At 55.7% G+C, this 16008-nt stretch overlaps 1 protein-coding gene across 7 annotated transcripts in view; it reads left to right on the top strand.

The window, feature by feature from the left end:
- Window positions 1–16008, top strand: part of TMEM178B (transmembrane protein 178B) — a 389247-nt gene that overhangs the window by 105176 nt on the left and 268063 nt on the right. For all 7 annotated transcript variants that reach the window (XM_089328672.1, XM_051835127.3, XM_089328675.1 and 4 more), the window contains exon 2: window positions 11508–11621. In XM_089328672.1, coding sequence (XP_089184798.1) covers window positions 11508–11621 — 114 coding nt within the window. The remainder of the gene's footprint in view (window positions 1–11507; window positions 11622–16008) is intronic.

Genomic DNA, 16008 nt, shown 5'->3' with positions numbered 1-16008 from the left:
CTAACTGGTTTCATCCTTCATTTTGTTGTCGGCTTTCAATATGCATTTTCCTATGTGCTCCTTCTAGTCAGTGTTTCATTTACTAGGAACAGAGCAAGGCAGGCCTTGGCTGGAAAGATGACTGAGCCCCGTGGGCCCAGTGGGTGAGACTCAGCGTCAGGCTGGGGCCGGGGTGTGGCAGGTGGCAGCAGGTGGCCCACGCTGTCGGCGGCGCCCAGCTACTGGCACCGTACAGAGGAGCAGCACGGGAGACGTGGGCGACGTCCCTCCTCCTTCTGTTTCTCCCTTCATCAGGGCGTGCATCGATACCTTCCATGCACAAGGCTTCCAAAAGAATCCATGCTCCCTCGGAGTCTCCCTCTGAATGGCGAACTGTTTGGCCGTGTATCTGACTGCTACACACACACACACACACACACACACACAGACACACACAGGGTCTGGGTGGAGAGTTTGCATCCTGGCTCTGCTCCTTGCTGGCCGAGTGATTCGGGAAGGCCCCTCATCCGTCTAAGCCCTCGTTTTCTTCCTTAGTCACACAGGGATGGCACCGTAATGCTGTTACCCCCACGGTATGTATGAGTGTGGCATAGGATAACGTATGAGCGCCTGGCACGTGGTGGGCATGGGATAGAATTTTCTATCTGTTATAAGAAAGGAGCCCAGAGATGGGGGAAACACGTGGGTGCTGAGTGCTAGCTGTGCATCTCTGACTGCAGGATGTGAGAGTAGGAAGGGAGGGAAGGAACAGAGCGGAGCTGAAAGGGAGGGGTGCTGGTGTGACCTTCAGCGGAACCTCGAGACCAACTTGGGCAACTGCCTGGAGTTACTCCAGACCTCACTGGTTTCAGCGTGTAAACCATGTGAGCTCCTCCCCGTTGGTCCTCGTGCTTAGTGTGGGACCTGCCGGAAGTGGACCCCGGGGCAGTGCCCTCGGGGGAAGCAGGTGGGAAGGAGGAGAAGTTAATGAGGGTGAGCTGGTCCATGCCGGGAATGCCAGGTTCAGGTTCAAGGAGACCCCCAGAGGACCATGCAGAGGGCACTGTGATTATCCTCCCAAAGGACGGGCCCCTGCCCCCTGGCCGGGGGTGCCCTGGGGGCATGCCTCCCCTGCCTTCCTGTGGGTGCTCTCGGCTTGTCTGGGGCGCCCGCTGATGCTGCGGCTGGCGTCACAGGCGGGCTGGGGGATGTGGCACCGGGCGTGGGTGGCGGCAGTTCTAGCTGTGTCTGCAAGGATTCCAGACTCATCCCAGGGCACTCTGAACACAGCCGTGGGGGCAGAATCTGGTGTTGCTTTGCTGGCAGGGCCCAGACGTGGCTTCAGGGAAGAGATGGGCAGATACTTGGAGCCAGTTACTTAATTGACCTAGCAGATCATTTGATTAAATAACAGACCTTCTTATCTGTTTTTCATTCATCCAAATAGCCATTGAGGGATCTCTGTGTGCCCACTGCTGTTTCTGGCCCTGGGGGTACACTGTAACTAAAAAACAGGGTTTCTGATTTGATGAACTCAGCCAGTGCTAGAAACCACCATGGTTTTGGGTTAAAGGAGCCTGGGAAAGTTTGTCTCAAATCCTGCAGTGTGCAAACCTTTTACATGCTGGTGGCTGTGCTTATCCTAAGTACATCTGATCATCACATTGCCAGTCCAGCTCACTACGTTTTTAAAAAAAATTATTAGCTTATTTGGGGCAGGGGTCAGAGAGCAAGAGAGAGAGATCCCATCTGCTGGTTCAGTCCCGAATGGCTGCCATAGCCAGGGTTGGGCCAGGAGGAGAGCAGGAGCCAGGCGCTTCCTCTGGCTCTCCCACGCATGTGGGAGGGGCGCAAGCACTTGGGGCACCTCCCACTGCTTTCCCAGGTGCACGAGCGGGGAGCTGGTTTGGAAGTGGAGCGGCTGGGACTGGAATCTGTGCCCATATGTGATGCTTGGTGCTGCAGGCAGGCTTAACCTGCTGAGCCACAGCCCCGGCCCCATTATTTTTTATTTTTATTTATTTATTTATTTGACAGGTAGGGTTACAGACAGTGAGGGAGAGAAAGGTCTTCCTTCCATTGGTTCACTCCCCAAATGGCCGCCGTGGCCAGCGCTGCGCTGACCCAAAGCCAGGAGCCAGGTGCTTCCTCCTGGTCTCCCACATGGATGCAGGGCCCAAGGACCTGGGCCATCCTCCACTGCCCTCCCAGGCCACAGCAGAGAGCTGGACAGGACAGAACCGGTGCCCATATGGGATGCTGGTGCTGTAGGTGGAGGATTAACCAAGTGAGCCATGGTGTCGGCCCCAAGCCCTGGGCCTTTTAAACCACCTTCTAAGGAGGGTCCTGCTTAGTATATTTTACCTCAAGTGGGTGACGCCTTCCACAAAGAGGCAGCCCCACACAGCCGACAGCTGGTGCGTGTGAGAGGAGAGCCGCCCGAGGGTGTCGCTGCAGGGCGAATGGAACTCTGGAGCCCAGGGTCCGTGCAGGGGCTCCGGCGCCACCCGTCACTCCCCTCTCCCGGTCTCTGCTTCTCCGTGTGTTCATTGTACTTCAGCGCTCGTCCTCTGCCGGCCTCCTGCGGTCACTGCAGTGAGAATTTGTGTCCGTAGCACCACGTGGGATTTTTAATGATGATAATAACAGTGACCACTCTGCATAGTGGGCCCGAGTCATCACGCTGGGCCTTGGGCCTTGAAATGGAGAAAGAGGATGGAACAGCCTCTCCCGATCCGCATTCCCCTGTCTCCCACTGCCACTGTGGAAGCTGAGAGCTAGAGGCTGAGGACGGGGAATGGGCGGGCGTTGGGCCCAGGGAAAGCTCAGCGAGGTGTGTGGAAGGGGGAGGGGTGAGGGCCATGGAGGCGCAAGGGGAAGGAGGCAGGGGGGAGTGAGCAGGATGCCCTGTCTGCCCCTCCCAGCCACATCCCCTCCACTGCCACCCCCACCCCACCCCTGTACCCCCCATACCCCTGCTTTATGCTTGTGCTTAGAGCTCCTGGAGGCTGGGTCAGCTCCTGGGAGGAGCTGGCAGGAGATTGGAGGAGGAGCAGAGAGAGTTGGGGTGTTTCTTCCCTCCCACCTCCCACCTCCCACAGGTCCCTGTGACCTCCGCCAGAGGCTGCAGCCCCCATCTCTGTGGGGCACCGGCTCCTGGTGCTGCCCTGAGGGCTCGTTACGCCAGCTCCTCTGTTGCCAGCCGCAGGCTGCCCGTCCTGGCCTCCGCGCTCTCGATGCCCTGCGCCCAGCTTTGCAAGTTGTTTCCCAACTCCGTACATTTTTTATCGTGCTGGAATGTTCACCGGAGGTCTATCCTTAGCAGGCTGCTGAGTGGGAATGGATGTGGTTAACTAGGCACAGTGCTGCACAGCTTATCCCCATGGAGCAGCCCCCGCTCTCCTCCCCACCCCCAGTCTGGTCTTTCAGGCACCTCATGGAAGTGGGATCGCGCAGTGTTTGCCCCCTGTGACTGCCCCACTGCGTTCAGTGTGAGTCTCCTCTGGGGTCATCCACACTATTACGTGTGGCAGCGTGTCCTCCTTTTGTTGAGGCTGAATAGTATTTCATTGTGTACATATGCCACATTTCTTTCAACATTTTTATTTCTGCATTGTGATTTAATTTTATTTGGAAGGGAGAGAGTGAGAGTGTGAGTGACGAGTGTAGCCAGCCAGGAACTCAACCCAGGTCTCCCCCATGCGTGACGGGGATCCAAGCTCTTGGGCCACCCTCTGTTGCCTGGGAGGGTGCACATTAGCCAGAATTGGAAGCAGAGTCAGGACTTGAACCCGGGCACTCTGCCATGGGATGTAGAGACGTGTGATCCCAAGTGACGCGTGAACCAGCAGAGTCAGGACTTGAACCCGGGCGCTCTGCCATGGGATGTAGAGACGTGTGATCCCAAGTGACGCGTGAACCAGCAGAGTCAGGACTTGAACCCGGGCGCTCTGCCATGGGATGTAGAGACGTGTGATCCCAAGTGACGCGTGAACCACTGCACCAGACATCTGCCCCATGTAGCATGTTTTCTCTGTCTGCTCATCCCCTGATGGGGCATAGGCTGATTCCGTGTCTTGGCTATCGTGAATAACCCTGTGTGAACCTGAGATTGCGATAGCTTTTCTACATGCTGATTTCAGCTCTTTTGGGTACGTATTAGAAGTAGGATTGCTGATCGCATGGTTGTACTTTGTTAATTGTCTGAGACGACATCGTGCCGTTTTCCATAGGGGCTGTATTAATTTATGTTGCCACCAGCAGTGTGCAGGGGCTTCGATTTCTCTACCTGCTCGCTAACACTTGCTCTTTGGTTTTTGGTAATGGCCATCCTAAGAGTCCTGAGCTGATGGCTCACTGTGCATTTCGCTGATGACCAGGGATGTTGAGCAGCTGTTCACGTGCCTGTTGGTCATTTAAATATCTTCATTGGAGAAAGGCCTGCTCACATCTTCAGGTTATTTATTTTCTTCGCTATTGAGTTAAGTGGTGTTTTCTGGAAATTCTAATTACCCGTGTAGGTGTCCTATCTGTCTTGTTGGGACCCTGACAGGCGGGGAGGCCAGAGCTCAGGAGGCAGAATGTGTCTGAGGCCACAGGAAGAGGCTACTTCTTTTTTAAAAAAAATCTTTATTTATTTGAAATGCAGAATTTCAGATAAATATATATGTATATATATGTATATATGTATGTATCTTCCATCTGCTGGTTTACTTCCCAGATGGCAGCAATGGCCAGGGCTGGGCCAGGCCAGGCTGAAGCCAGGAACCAGGAGCTTCCTCCAGGTCTCCCACGTGGGTGCAGGGACCAAAGGACTTGGGCCATCCTCTGCTGCTTTCCCAAGCACATCATTAGGGACCTGGATGGGAAGCAGAGCAGCCAGGACTCAAGCCAGTGCCTACATGGGATGTCAGCAGTGCAGGGAGCGGCGTAACCCGTTATGCCACAGCTCCGGCCCCAGGAGGCTGCCCCCGGAGCCTCGGCAGCCAGTTGTCCCTTAGCTGTGGCTACCTGAGGGGAAGCCGAGGCTCTGGGCTGGAACGCAGCAACGGTACACGTGAGTTTGCCTCTTTCCGCTGCCTTCCAAGTAGCCCCTGTGCACCGTTTCTTGCAGGAAAGCCAGTTTGTACTGGGAAGCTCACATTCTGGGCACACGTATTCAGTACCCAGATGGTGTAGTATTTACGAAAGCCCAGCACGCTGACAGGACCTGCAGACACATGGATAAATATTTTGCCTTTTTTCATAGGCAATATTTGAATCTTTTGAATTTAATTGCTGTCAAAACAGGATGCTTACAGTCCCTGAGGCAGAGCAAATAGTGAGGCCTCCGGTGGGGCCACGCCTGTGCCTCTGGGACAGCTTCCTGGCCAGCCACCCTGCTGTGCCTGTCCCTTGGTTGTCTTTTGCTCTGTGAATGTCAAGTGGCCTTTTCCCCAACTGTCCAGAAGGGCTTGAGTTAGGAGAGGCGAAGGGAGCTGCCTCCAGCCTGCCTGGAGTCTGTGGTGACTTGTTAGGTTTGTGTTGAAGCAGAGAGCACCTGTGCTTAGCTAAGAAATCAGGTACTTTTCTCAGACACAAGTGACAGGCACCAGTCTGGCCGCTGCCAGGGGATCTGCTTTTGTGCTCCAATGCTGGTCTCGGGAGTGTTTTGCTCGATATTGAAATTACTGCACGATGGGGCCGGCACTGTGGCACAATGGGTTAAAACCCTGGCCTGAAGCACAGGCATCCCATGTGGGCGCCAGTTCTAGTCCCGGCTGCTCTACTTCTGATACAGCTCTCTGCTGTGGCCTGGGAAAGCAGTAGAAGATGACCCAGGTCCTTGGGCCCCTGCACCCACATGGGAGACCCAGGAGAAGCTCCTGGCTCCTGTCTTCAGATCAGCCCAGCTCCAGCTGTTGCAGCCATCTGGGGAGTGAACCAGCAGATGGAAGACCTCTCTCTCTGTCTCTACCTCTCTCCGTAACTCTGTCTTTCAAATAAATAAAATAAATCTTTACAAAGAAGTTGCTGCATGCAGGGCTGTGACTAGTTTATGGAACACTTCTTGCACATTAGACATCGGCAGCCCCTCCGGCGGGGCAGTCTCCCACACCCCACCAGGGTGCGAGCTCTGGGAAGCAGAGCCGCTGCTGGACTCAGCACTCAGGTACCCTGGGAGGTGCCCATGTGCGGGGCACAGCCTGTCCAGCCATACATTTCCAAGGCGGTGGATGTGGTGTTCTTTATTGTTTTTAAGTGTTTGTTTTTTCAGCTTGAATACAGAATGACAGAGACAGGCAGACAGAAGGTCTTCCACCCCTGGTCCACTGCCCAAATGCCCACAACTGCGGGGTTAGACCAGGCTGAAACCAGAAGCCAGGAACTCCATCCTGGCCTCCCTTGTGAGTGGCAGGGGCCCCTGTACTTGAGCCATCGTCTGCTGTTTCCGGGTGTGTTAGCAGAGAGCTGGATCAGAGGCAGAGGTGGGACCCAGTCCCAGGCACTCTGTGTGGGCTGCCAGCACCCAGGCTCTGCTTTGCCCTGTTGCTCTTGGTATCCTGTTACAGCCGTCTACTCTATGTTCCTCTCCTCCCCCTTTCCGTTCTAGAAACTCTGACCTGTTGTCCCCGCCTTACGTTTGCTAGGTCCAGCGAGACCCCGGTCTGTGGTCATGTGCCGTTTCCTCTGCCCTGTGGTTGGTGAGCCTCTCCTGTGGTCCAGACAAGGCAGAGGCGCTTCTGTAGACCCACGGAGTTCTGCGGTAGTCACCTCCCTTCATTAACTGCGTGCTCATTTGCCTCCATTATTTAAATTTCTTGCCTGCAAGAAAAGCCCCTGGATTCTTGGCTCCCGTGGTCGTCCAAAGGGCACCTCCTGTTATCCATTCCTTTCTTCAAAGCACATGTTATCGGTGCTCACCTTCACCAGGGGCTGGCGACATAAAGACGGATGACTAAGACAACATCTCTGCCCTTGAGAAGCTCATCATCTAGGGGGGAGTGAGGCGTGTAAACAGATAAATCACGGCCTGTCCGTGTTTGCAGCAGGAGGGACGGGGGCTGGGGAGCGGGGAGGAGACAGGGAGCAGCCCCGTGGAGCCCCCACTGCTGGGCTTCTCAGATGCATGGAGGCCCGGCTGAGGAGCTGCATCGGAGCCCCCTCTTGGATGAGTGGGTGTTCATCGGGGGGGGGGGGCGGGGAGGAGCGTAGCAGGTGCAGAGTCCTGAAGGGGCACAGCATATGCAGGGCGAGATGGGGAGGTTCTTCTGGCTGGAGGCTGGAGTCAGAGGGGAGCTGGAGTGGGCCTGGGGCTTCCTCAGTGAGGAGTGGGGGGGATTTCCTGGGGACAGGAGAGGCCTCTGAGCAGGGGCTGACACACTCCCGTTTCCTTTATGGAATACACTCTAAGTAGCCGGGTGGCCTACTGGAGGGAGGCTCTGGGCAGACCATCGTGGGCTCCCATCCTGGCCCTGCCATGTCCTTGGCAAATATCTTCCCCTTCTACTCTCCCATGTGTAAAATAGGGACGATGGTAATAACAACACCTGCCTAACCGGGCTGTGTAATGGGTCAAGGAGCCACTATCCATCACAGAACTGGTGGAGAGAACCATGAATGGTCCCAGGCATGTCGGAAGTGCCGGCCCCTGAGCCCCCAGGAAGCCAACAGGAGCAGCCTCGTCTGCTTGCCCTACGGGGCCTTATAAGCACCTTGTTGGTGTGCACCGTGGTGGGAGTAGACTCGGAAGCACATTGGTGAGTCTCGCCTACCTGGGAAGTCCTTCCCCTGTGGGGTTATTTGTGGAGGTCACTGTAAAGTCGTGTGCCACTTAGTGACGGGCACGTGTTCTGAGAAGTGCATCACTAGGCTGTTTCCTCCTTGTGTGAGCGCCACAGAGTGGACCTCCACGACTGACGGCCGCATCTCCACCAGCCGACAGCATCGAGGACTAGCCCGTGCATGCTGTCCCTTGTTGGCCAGACGTTATCGTGACCATGGCTATTGCGGGGGCTGGGGCTGGGATGAGGGCCTGGACTCCAGGGCCAGTTCTAAGCAGAACTGGCAGCGTCTGGTGACCAGTTAGATGTCAGGAAGGAGGAGCGTCCCTGGGGGAGGAGGCCTTGGGGTGATGATGCACCCTGAGCGGTCAGTGATGCTGCGAATGGCCAGTCGAGTGTGCAGTTAGCGGAGACTGCCTGGAAGACTGCTCTTCTGGGAGTGCAGCAAGTCAGAGGAGGAGGGTGACGGGATGACGGCGCGAGCAAGTGTGCTCGGGAGGACGGGGATGTGTGAGACTCCGGGGTGTGTGGACTGCGGGAGCGGAGGCAGGGGGTGGGGACTGCGGGACCTGCAGAGGCAGGAGTGCACGCGACAGTCTCCAGCTTTGCCTCTTTAGACGGTGCCTGTCCCGCTGGAGGAGAGTCTGTCAATAATTGGCAGCTGGGCAGCTGTCCAGATGTGATTTACAATAAGGCATCAGTTTCATAAGGCGCTGTCTAAATTACTGCACTTCACCAATTGCCAGGTTCCCTGCTGACGGGGGTCAGGGGTCAAACAATTCAATCAGGTGCCACCGGTTATAAATTGAAAATCAGTGGGGTGCAAAATGGATTACCATCAAAATCCATCCAGGTGCAAAACCAAATTTCAAGCCCCCTAACCTTTAGAACGCACTCCTTTCCTGATTCTTCGCAATGGCCTGACCTTGCGTTTTAATATTCCCCAGATAAGCAAGTGTCAAGAGAAGTGCCTGGAGGAGGCCAAAAATAACCACGGAAGAATTCCTGATCCGGCCTGCCTTTTGGAATTTGCAAACAAAGTGGGATTTCTAATCAATACATTGGCAATTCTCTGTGAGATTCCCTAAGGCAAGGATTCTCCAACAAATATGTAATAGAATCAGCCAGAGGCCTTATTAAAATTCACATTGCCAGGCTCCAAGTTTCTGATTCGTGGAGCTGGAGTTGGACCCAAGAAGTTGTATCCCTGGAAAGTTCCCGGGGGATGCTGATACTGCCAGCCTGGGAGTGATCCCATGTGATCCCATGTGACCCTGGGGGATGCTGATGCTGCCAGCCGGGGAGTGATCCCATGTGATCCCATGTGACCCTGGGGGATGCTGATACTGCCAGTCTGGGAGTGATCCCATGTGACCCTGGGGGATGCTGATGCTGCCGGCTGGGGAGTGATCCCATGTGATCCCATGTGACCCTGGGGGATGCTGATGCTGCCAGCCTGGGAGTGATCCCATGTGATCCCATGTGACCCTGGGGGATGCTGATGCTGCCAGCCTGGGAGTGATCCCATGTGATCCCATGTGACCCTGGGGGATGCTGATGCTGCCAGCCTGGGAGTGATCCCATGTGACCCTGGGGGATGCTGATGCTGCCGGCTGGGGAGTGATCCCATGTGATCCCATGTGACCCTGGGGGATGCTGATGCTGCCAGCCTGGGAGTGATCCCATGTGACCCTGGGGGATGCTGATGCTGCCAGCCTGGGAGTGATCCCATGTGATCCCATGTGACCCTGGGGGATGCTGATGCTGCCAGCTGGGGAGTGATCCCATGTGATTCTGGGGGATGCTGATACTGATGGCCAGGGAGTGATCCCATGTGATCCTGGGGGATGCTGATGCTGCTGGCCAGGGAGTGATCCCATGTGATCCTGGGGGATGCTGATGCTCCCGGCCAGGGAGTGATCCCATGTGACCCTGGGGGATGCTGATGCTGCCAGCCGGGGAGTGATCCCATGTGATCCTGGGGGATGCTGATGCTGCTGGCTGGGGAGTGATCCAATGTGATCCTGGGGGATTCTGATGCTGATGGCCAGGGAGTGATCCCATGTGACCCTGGGGGATGCTGATGCTACCAGCCTGGGAGTGATCCCATGTGATCCTGGGGGATGCTGATGCTACCAGCCTGGGAGTGATCCCATGTGATCCTGGGGGATGCTGATGCTCCCGGCCAGGGAGTGATCCCATGTGACCCTGGGGGATGCTGATGTTGCCGGCCGGGGAGTGATCCTATGTGATCCTGGGGGATGCTGATGCTGCTGGCCGGGGATTGATCCCATGTGATCCCATGTGACCCTGGGGGATGCTGATGCTGCTGGCCAGGGAGTGATCCCATGTGATCCTGGGGGATGCTGATGCTGCCAGCCAGGGAGTGATCCCATGTGATCCTGGGGGATGCTGATGCTGCCAGCCTGGGAGTGATCCCATGTGATCCCATGTGACCCTGGGGGATGCTGATGCTGCTGGCCGGGGAGTGATCCCATGTGATCCTGGGGGATGCTGATGCTGCTGGCTGGGGAGTGATCCCATGTGATCCCGGGGGATGCTGATGCTGCCAGCCTGGGAGTGATCCCATGTGATCCCGGGGGATGCTGATGCTGCTGGCCTGGGAGTGATCCCATGTGATCCCATGTGACCCTGGGGGATGTTGATGCTGCCGGCTGGGGAGTGATCCCATGTGACCCTGGGGGATGCTGATGCTGCCGGCCGGGGAGTGATCCCATGTGATCCCAGGCTGGCATAAGATACGAGTTACCAGAGTATTTTGATAATTTGACTAGCAAAGTGTGCCTTGACAATTAACAACCTACTATAAAGGTCTTATTGGACCAGGTCTTGAGTCTGTTAAGAGACCATAATTTAGCCCAAGAAACCTGGAAAGAAACTGGTTGAAAGCAACACAGTTTGATTTGGGGGTTTTGTGCTCAGAGGCGAGGTTGGGGAGCTTCTTAGCCTGCTTTCTTTGACTACAGCTGAGTACCGAATTTTTACTGAGTAATCTGGAAATACATGTTTGACTCCTGGCCTGGAGGCTGTGAAGGTCAAGGCCAGGCAGCTGCATCTGGGGAGGCCCTTCTTGTGGGTGGTGACTCTGCAGGCATCATGTTGTGGTACAGAGTGTCATAGCCCAGGTCCCACCTCTCCTTAAAAACTCATGTCCCATTGGCTGACCAACCCCCTCAATGGCCTCGTTTAACCTGAGTTCATCGCAAACATGGCACCTCCGAATGCCGTGGCTGGACTGCCTGTTTCCACTGTGTTAACACCCAGCAGTGAGCAGGAAATCCCAACCTGAGTTGGGGGAGGGAAACCCCACCCCCAGCAGGGAGCATGGAGAGAAAGGGGAGAATTCGTTCCACCCCCTTCTCACCATTCCAGGAGGCTGTGAGTGCCAAAGCACAGATGACTTCTAGGACTGGTGCTTGCCCTGGGCGGGACCAGCCATGTGCTTCTTGTCACCTCCCACTCTTGGCTTGAGAGCAGACTTCCCTAAGAAGGGTAGACAACATGGCTACTACTGCTCGCTGAGCCGCCACCAGCCTAAACCGGCTCTTCCCACCTCTGCATGATCCCAGAGATGTGTTATTTTAACTTAAATCAATCCTGTTCTACTCTCTTGTAGACCTGCTGGGCACCCACAGGTCCAATGGGGAGCAAGTCCCTTTTTCCAGGACGGGAACCTGGGTCCCAGAGCTGCTCTGTATGGGGTGGTGGCCTCATTAACGCTTGTGTCCTGTCTGTCTGTTTCAGGAGAAATTGAGAGATGCACTTACATCAAATACCACTACTCCTCAGCAACCATCCCCAGGAACCTCACTTTCAACATCACGAAGACCATCCGTCAGGACGAGTGGCACGCCCTGCGTAAGTGCGCCTGAGTGGCTTTGCCTGTGACTGTGCCGTGGCGTCCCATTGGAGGGCTCGGCTGATGGGAGGGTCCTACTTGTGAGATCTGTGCGCAGGCTCCCAAAATGCTAGTATCTGTGAGTCACAGTTGCCTCCAGTGGTTTTGATTGCATTGTGGATTTGGGGAGTTGGCTTCTTCAACAACAACAACAACAACAACAACAAAATCAAAACACTAGCAGGTAGACAAGGATATAATTTGAGCCTTCACCTACCTCAGTGAACCAAACTTGGGATTGAATTCCAGCACGTCTCCAAGTTGCTTCCAGTACAGTTGTGGCAGCTTATTGATCCCTCGTGTTGGCATTTGTGAAGGGTGATACCAGCTGGTGGTTGCAAGCTTCCGTGAATTGGGGATTTGCACCCAGAGTCGGGGGTGGGGGTGGGGGCAGTCACAGGGGCGGGATCTGGCCTCATCTTACAGGTCTCTGTTTCCCTTCTAACAGTAGGCTTTGGGGCCGTGGTTTGTGTGCGATTGCTTGGTGAGGGTCAGAATATCTGTTGGATGATTAGGGGAGTTCTGGCTGGGGATCCTCAGAGGCTTACGTCACAGAGAGGGGACTTAAAGTGCACCCCGAGTTTGTTGGCTGTTTCTCTTGTGCTCTGTGGGGACCACTACCTGTCTGAAGCAGGCTCCTTTGTTGCTGGCACACTTCTTGGACACCTTCTTACTGTCCTGAGCTCCATGACACCTCCTTGTCTTTGTCACATACTCAGCCCATCTTTTGTTAAAAGTGGGATGTCTCAAGGCTACGGTGCTGTTCCCATATACATTCACATGAGGATTCTTTTGTTGCTTGCTGGTAAGTATCCCCTTAATGGGTAAACGTTGCGGAAGGCAGCTGTTCCGGGGGGAACATCTTTCTTTTCTTTGTTACTAGCTAATTTCCTTCTGTGTATATTGGGCCCACCAGGTGTAGCCCGCATTTTTGGTTAAACCAAATAGAACTATCGTTCATTAATTTCCGAAAGACTGTGGCTGACTGTCCAGATGGTCGCTACTAAATGCTGTGGCCCCAAGATGACAGAAGTGGAGGAGGCAACAGCAAGATGAGCCAGCATGAACCTGACTGTTGCCCCACAAGCCAGGGGCAGCGTGTGGGACAGAGCGCCTCCCCCTGTGCTAGGTGGAGGTGCCAAGCATTCCACACGCTCTCCTGGTTGTGATGTGATGTTTGCCTCGGAGTCACGAGTAATATGGGCCATTAATTCCTTTTTGGAGGTCGACATCTAAGAACTCAAGTATAGAAGGGTATGACAGTCACTGCAGATTTCCCACAAAGCACTGTTCCAAGGGTGGTCAGTTAGTAGGAGCCTAAAAGAGACGTTCCTGATACAGAAGTCCTGCTGACAACCTCGCGGGTCTCCCTTACGTTAGCGGTGGTTGCAGAATCGGAACCTAAGGAGGAGGAAGTCGCCGACATGTTGGCTGGGTTCACAGGAACCCAGCTTCGCCGCCACTGAGCTTCTCTGTACAGGGACAGAGTGGCTTCTGAGGCCTCCGGCAGCTCTCCAGTCTGGGGGCGGGGAGGGTGGGGAGAGGGGAGAGACAGTCACACAGTAAATAATTACAAGCCAATGTGATAATTACAGTAAGGAGGATTGCTGTAAGCAATTAAGTGGGTTGGTGGAGATGTCTCAGCAGAACAGTTATTTTAGTGTGAATTGTACAGATACTTCAAGGGGAACCAGGAAACTCTTGTGTCTGTCCTTGCCGTAAATATCTGGAGCTCAAAGTGAGTCCCCGTCGAGGCATCCTTGGATGCATGTCACACGGCAGCGGGAAAGGCGGAGGGAGCGGCTCAGGCCCGGCTGTGGGGGCCGCCTTTGAGCCCTGTGTGTCTCCTGAGCCCTCGTTCTCCAAATGTGGTGCTGTTGGGTTCTACACATCCAGCGTGCTGCTGCCGCCGGACCTGGGGTGCTGGCGGATCTATTTTTACCAGATGAAAGCCTCTCACGATCGACTTCTGTGCAGGTCTGCAGCGCGTGGTGTCGGGTGTCACCCTTTGGTGAGGGTTCATCAGTCTCTTCTGTGAAGTCTCCTAATGCGCTATGAAGCGGGTGGAGACCATGTGTCATTTCCCACCCCTCGGACAGATATGTTTAGCTGGGGGCAGGTTGAGCACCTGTCATGGCTGAGGCTGGGGGCACTAAGTATGACTGGGGACGCCGGCGAGATGGAGAAGCGTGGTGAGAGTCTGTGTTAATTTCCAAAGGCAGGTGTTGATGACGTTGGGTGGGAAGAGGGCATGGAAGCCCCCTTCAAACAGTAGAAGCCATTACTGATTAGTGTTGGGAATGAAAAGATGGTTGGTTGTCATTTTAGAATTTCACCGTGTTATCCTGCATTCCATGACGTAGGCAATTTTTTCCAAAGGAAAAGTATGATTTTTCCCTCCCTGAAATAACTTCTGGAGAGTGTGTGGACATTGGTTAAAAACTTGCTTTACATACTTCTCATGAGGAATTTGATCACCCCCACTGATATAGAACAGAATGTCCAAGTAACGAACAGCAGAGTCTACTTAAACACTGCATGATGGGTTTTGGAGAGTTGACCCCGCCCACGGGCGACTTAACGGCTGGCTGTGAGCGCCTTCACCTCGGGTGAGGCTTCCACTAGGCTCACACACCCAGCTGTGAAGAGACAGCCGACTCCCAGGGAGCAAAGGTCAGAGGAACCAACGTGTGTGTGTGTGTGTGTGTGTGTTGGGGAGGCGCAGGCATGGTCGTCGTGAACATGGTTGGAACACTGTGTTTCCCGGGTGAGTTGGTGACAGTTCCTACCCTGGCTTGGATGGCAATTGCTGGTAAGGTTCTGCAGGCAACGGTTTTTCCACCTCGCCGTTGGACAAGGCACCGTCCTCCTGGAGCCGGGACCCCTGTCCTGGGCCTGGCCACCCGCCTGGCGCAGCCCACCTGCTTTCACACCCCACTGCCGCCTTTGGTTCCCCGTGAGCCGGGTGAGCTGTCAGCACAGTGGGGAGAGGGTGCTGTCCTGCCTTGTGGGCCCTGAGTTGCTGAACTCCTGACCCAGATCCTCCTGTTGGCTGCTGGGCCGGAGCAGGACAGGCCATGTCACTGGCCAGGGGAGGGGACCGGCAGCCGCAGGAAGTGAGCGTGGTGAGCGGCGCTGTCTGGATGCGCTGTCAGCTCTGATGCTGTACGTGTGGCGGCGTCTGATCCGCAGTGCCGGGGAAGCAGCGCTATTTTCAGCAGTGCCGCCTCCTCTCCGTACTAGGCCGCGCCCCGCCGGCTTTTCATGTCCCGGCTCAGTCTGAGGCGGCAGCGTCTGTTTGGAGACGTCTTTATCCTCGTGCAACCCCAGGAGCCCAGAGGCTGCCCCAGGCGGCTCTGCCTTTGTTCTCCCTGCCACAGGGGTCCCTTTGGCCTGCCCTTTGGCACAGACCGTGGCCTGGACACTTGCCCAGTGGCTGGGCAGGAGCCTAGGTGGCCTGTGGTGGGGACTGGACAGCCAGGGTGGGCTGCGATGGAAGAAGGAGGCCCAGCGAGTAGGCCTGGGGAACTGTGGGTGCTGAAAGGTGACAGCTTCTGGGAGAAGGAGCTGGGAGGGGCAGGATGGAGCTGGCCTTGGGCTGCACACGGCCAGGGCTCCAGGGAGACTGCTGGGGCCACTGGAGCAGAGCCTGCCTGAGGTCGCAGGGCAGGCGCCTGCTGGACGGGGTGTGTGTGTGTGTGCGTGTGCGTGTGCGTGCGTCTGTGTGTGTGTGCGTGTGTGTGTGTGTTTGTGTGTGTGTGTACGTGCGCGCAGGCGGGGCCTCTCGCCCCTGGCCTCTTGATCTGTTTGGCAGAGCTCTCTGGGCAGCTCGTGCCGCGGCTCCCTCGGGTTTGGAGGACCGAGACGCGTGTGAGCTTGGGTGTGCACGTTCCGCCTGGCATTTGCAAGATGGAGGTTTCAGCTGCCAGTTGATCGCCCGGGCAGCGAGAACCAAGGAGCTGAGACTCCACGTGCCTGCAATCAGATCTCCCTTATCTTTCCAGGAAGCTGTTTTTTTGAGGCTTCCTCACATCAGGACTGAGGGTTCAACTAATGAGATTGGATGGTCACACAGCGCAGAAAGAGAGCCATGACTTCCTTCCCTCCCCGCCCCACGGCACACACAGACCCAGCCTCACACGGCTGCCTGCTGCCATTGGCTCAGGCAAACAGCACGAGCAGGACCCAGCCAAACGGGTGCCTCGGTCTCCCGGCCTCTGCCCCGCACGGCAGCAGATCGTGGAAGGAGACGGCAGAGATGGAGCTGAGACTTAGTGAGGTGGGCAGGGACGTTTCCAAGGAACCACTACCAAGAGGGACGAGAGGTCAGAGCCCAGAACTGTCTTG

Source organism: Oryctolagus cuniculus, chromosome 3 (genome assembly GCF_051225735.1).
Source record: "Oryctolagus cuniculus isolate XC-2025 breed Fujian yellow rabbit chromosome 3, ASM5122573v1, whole genome shotgun sequence".
In the NCBI taxonomy this organism is placed as follows: domain Eukaryota; kingdom Metazoa; phylum Chordata; class Mammalia; order Lagomorpha; family Leporidae; genus Oryctolagus; species Oryctolagus cuniculus.
Note: the sequence above shows the minus strand (reverse complement) of the source record. Positions and strands in the feature narration are given on the sequence as shown.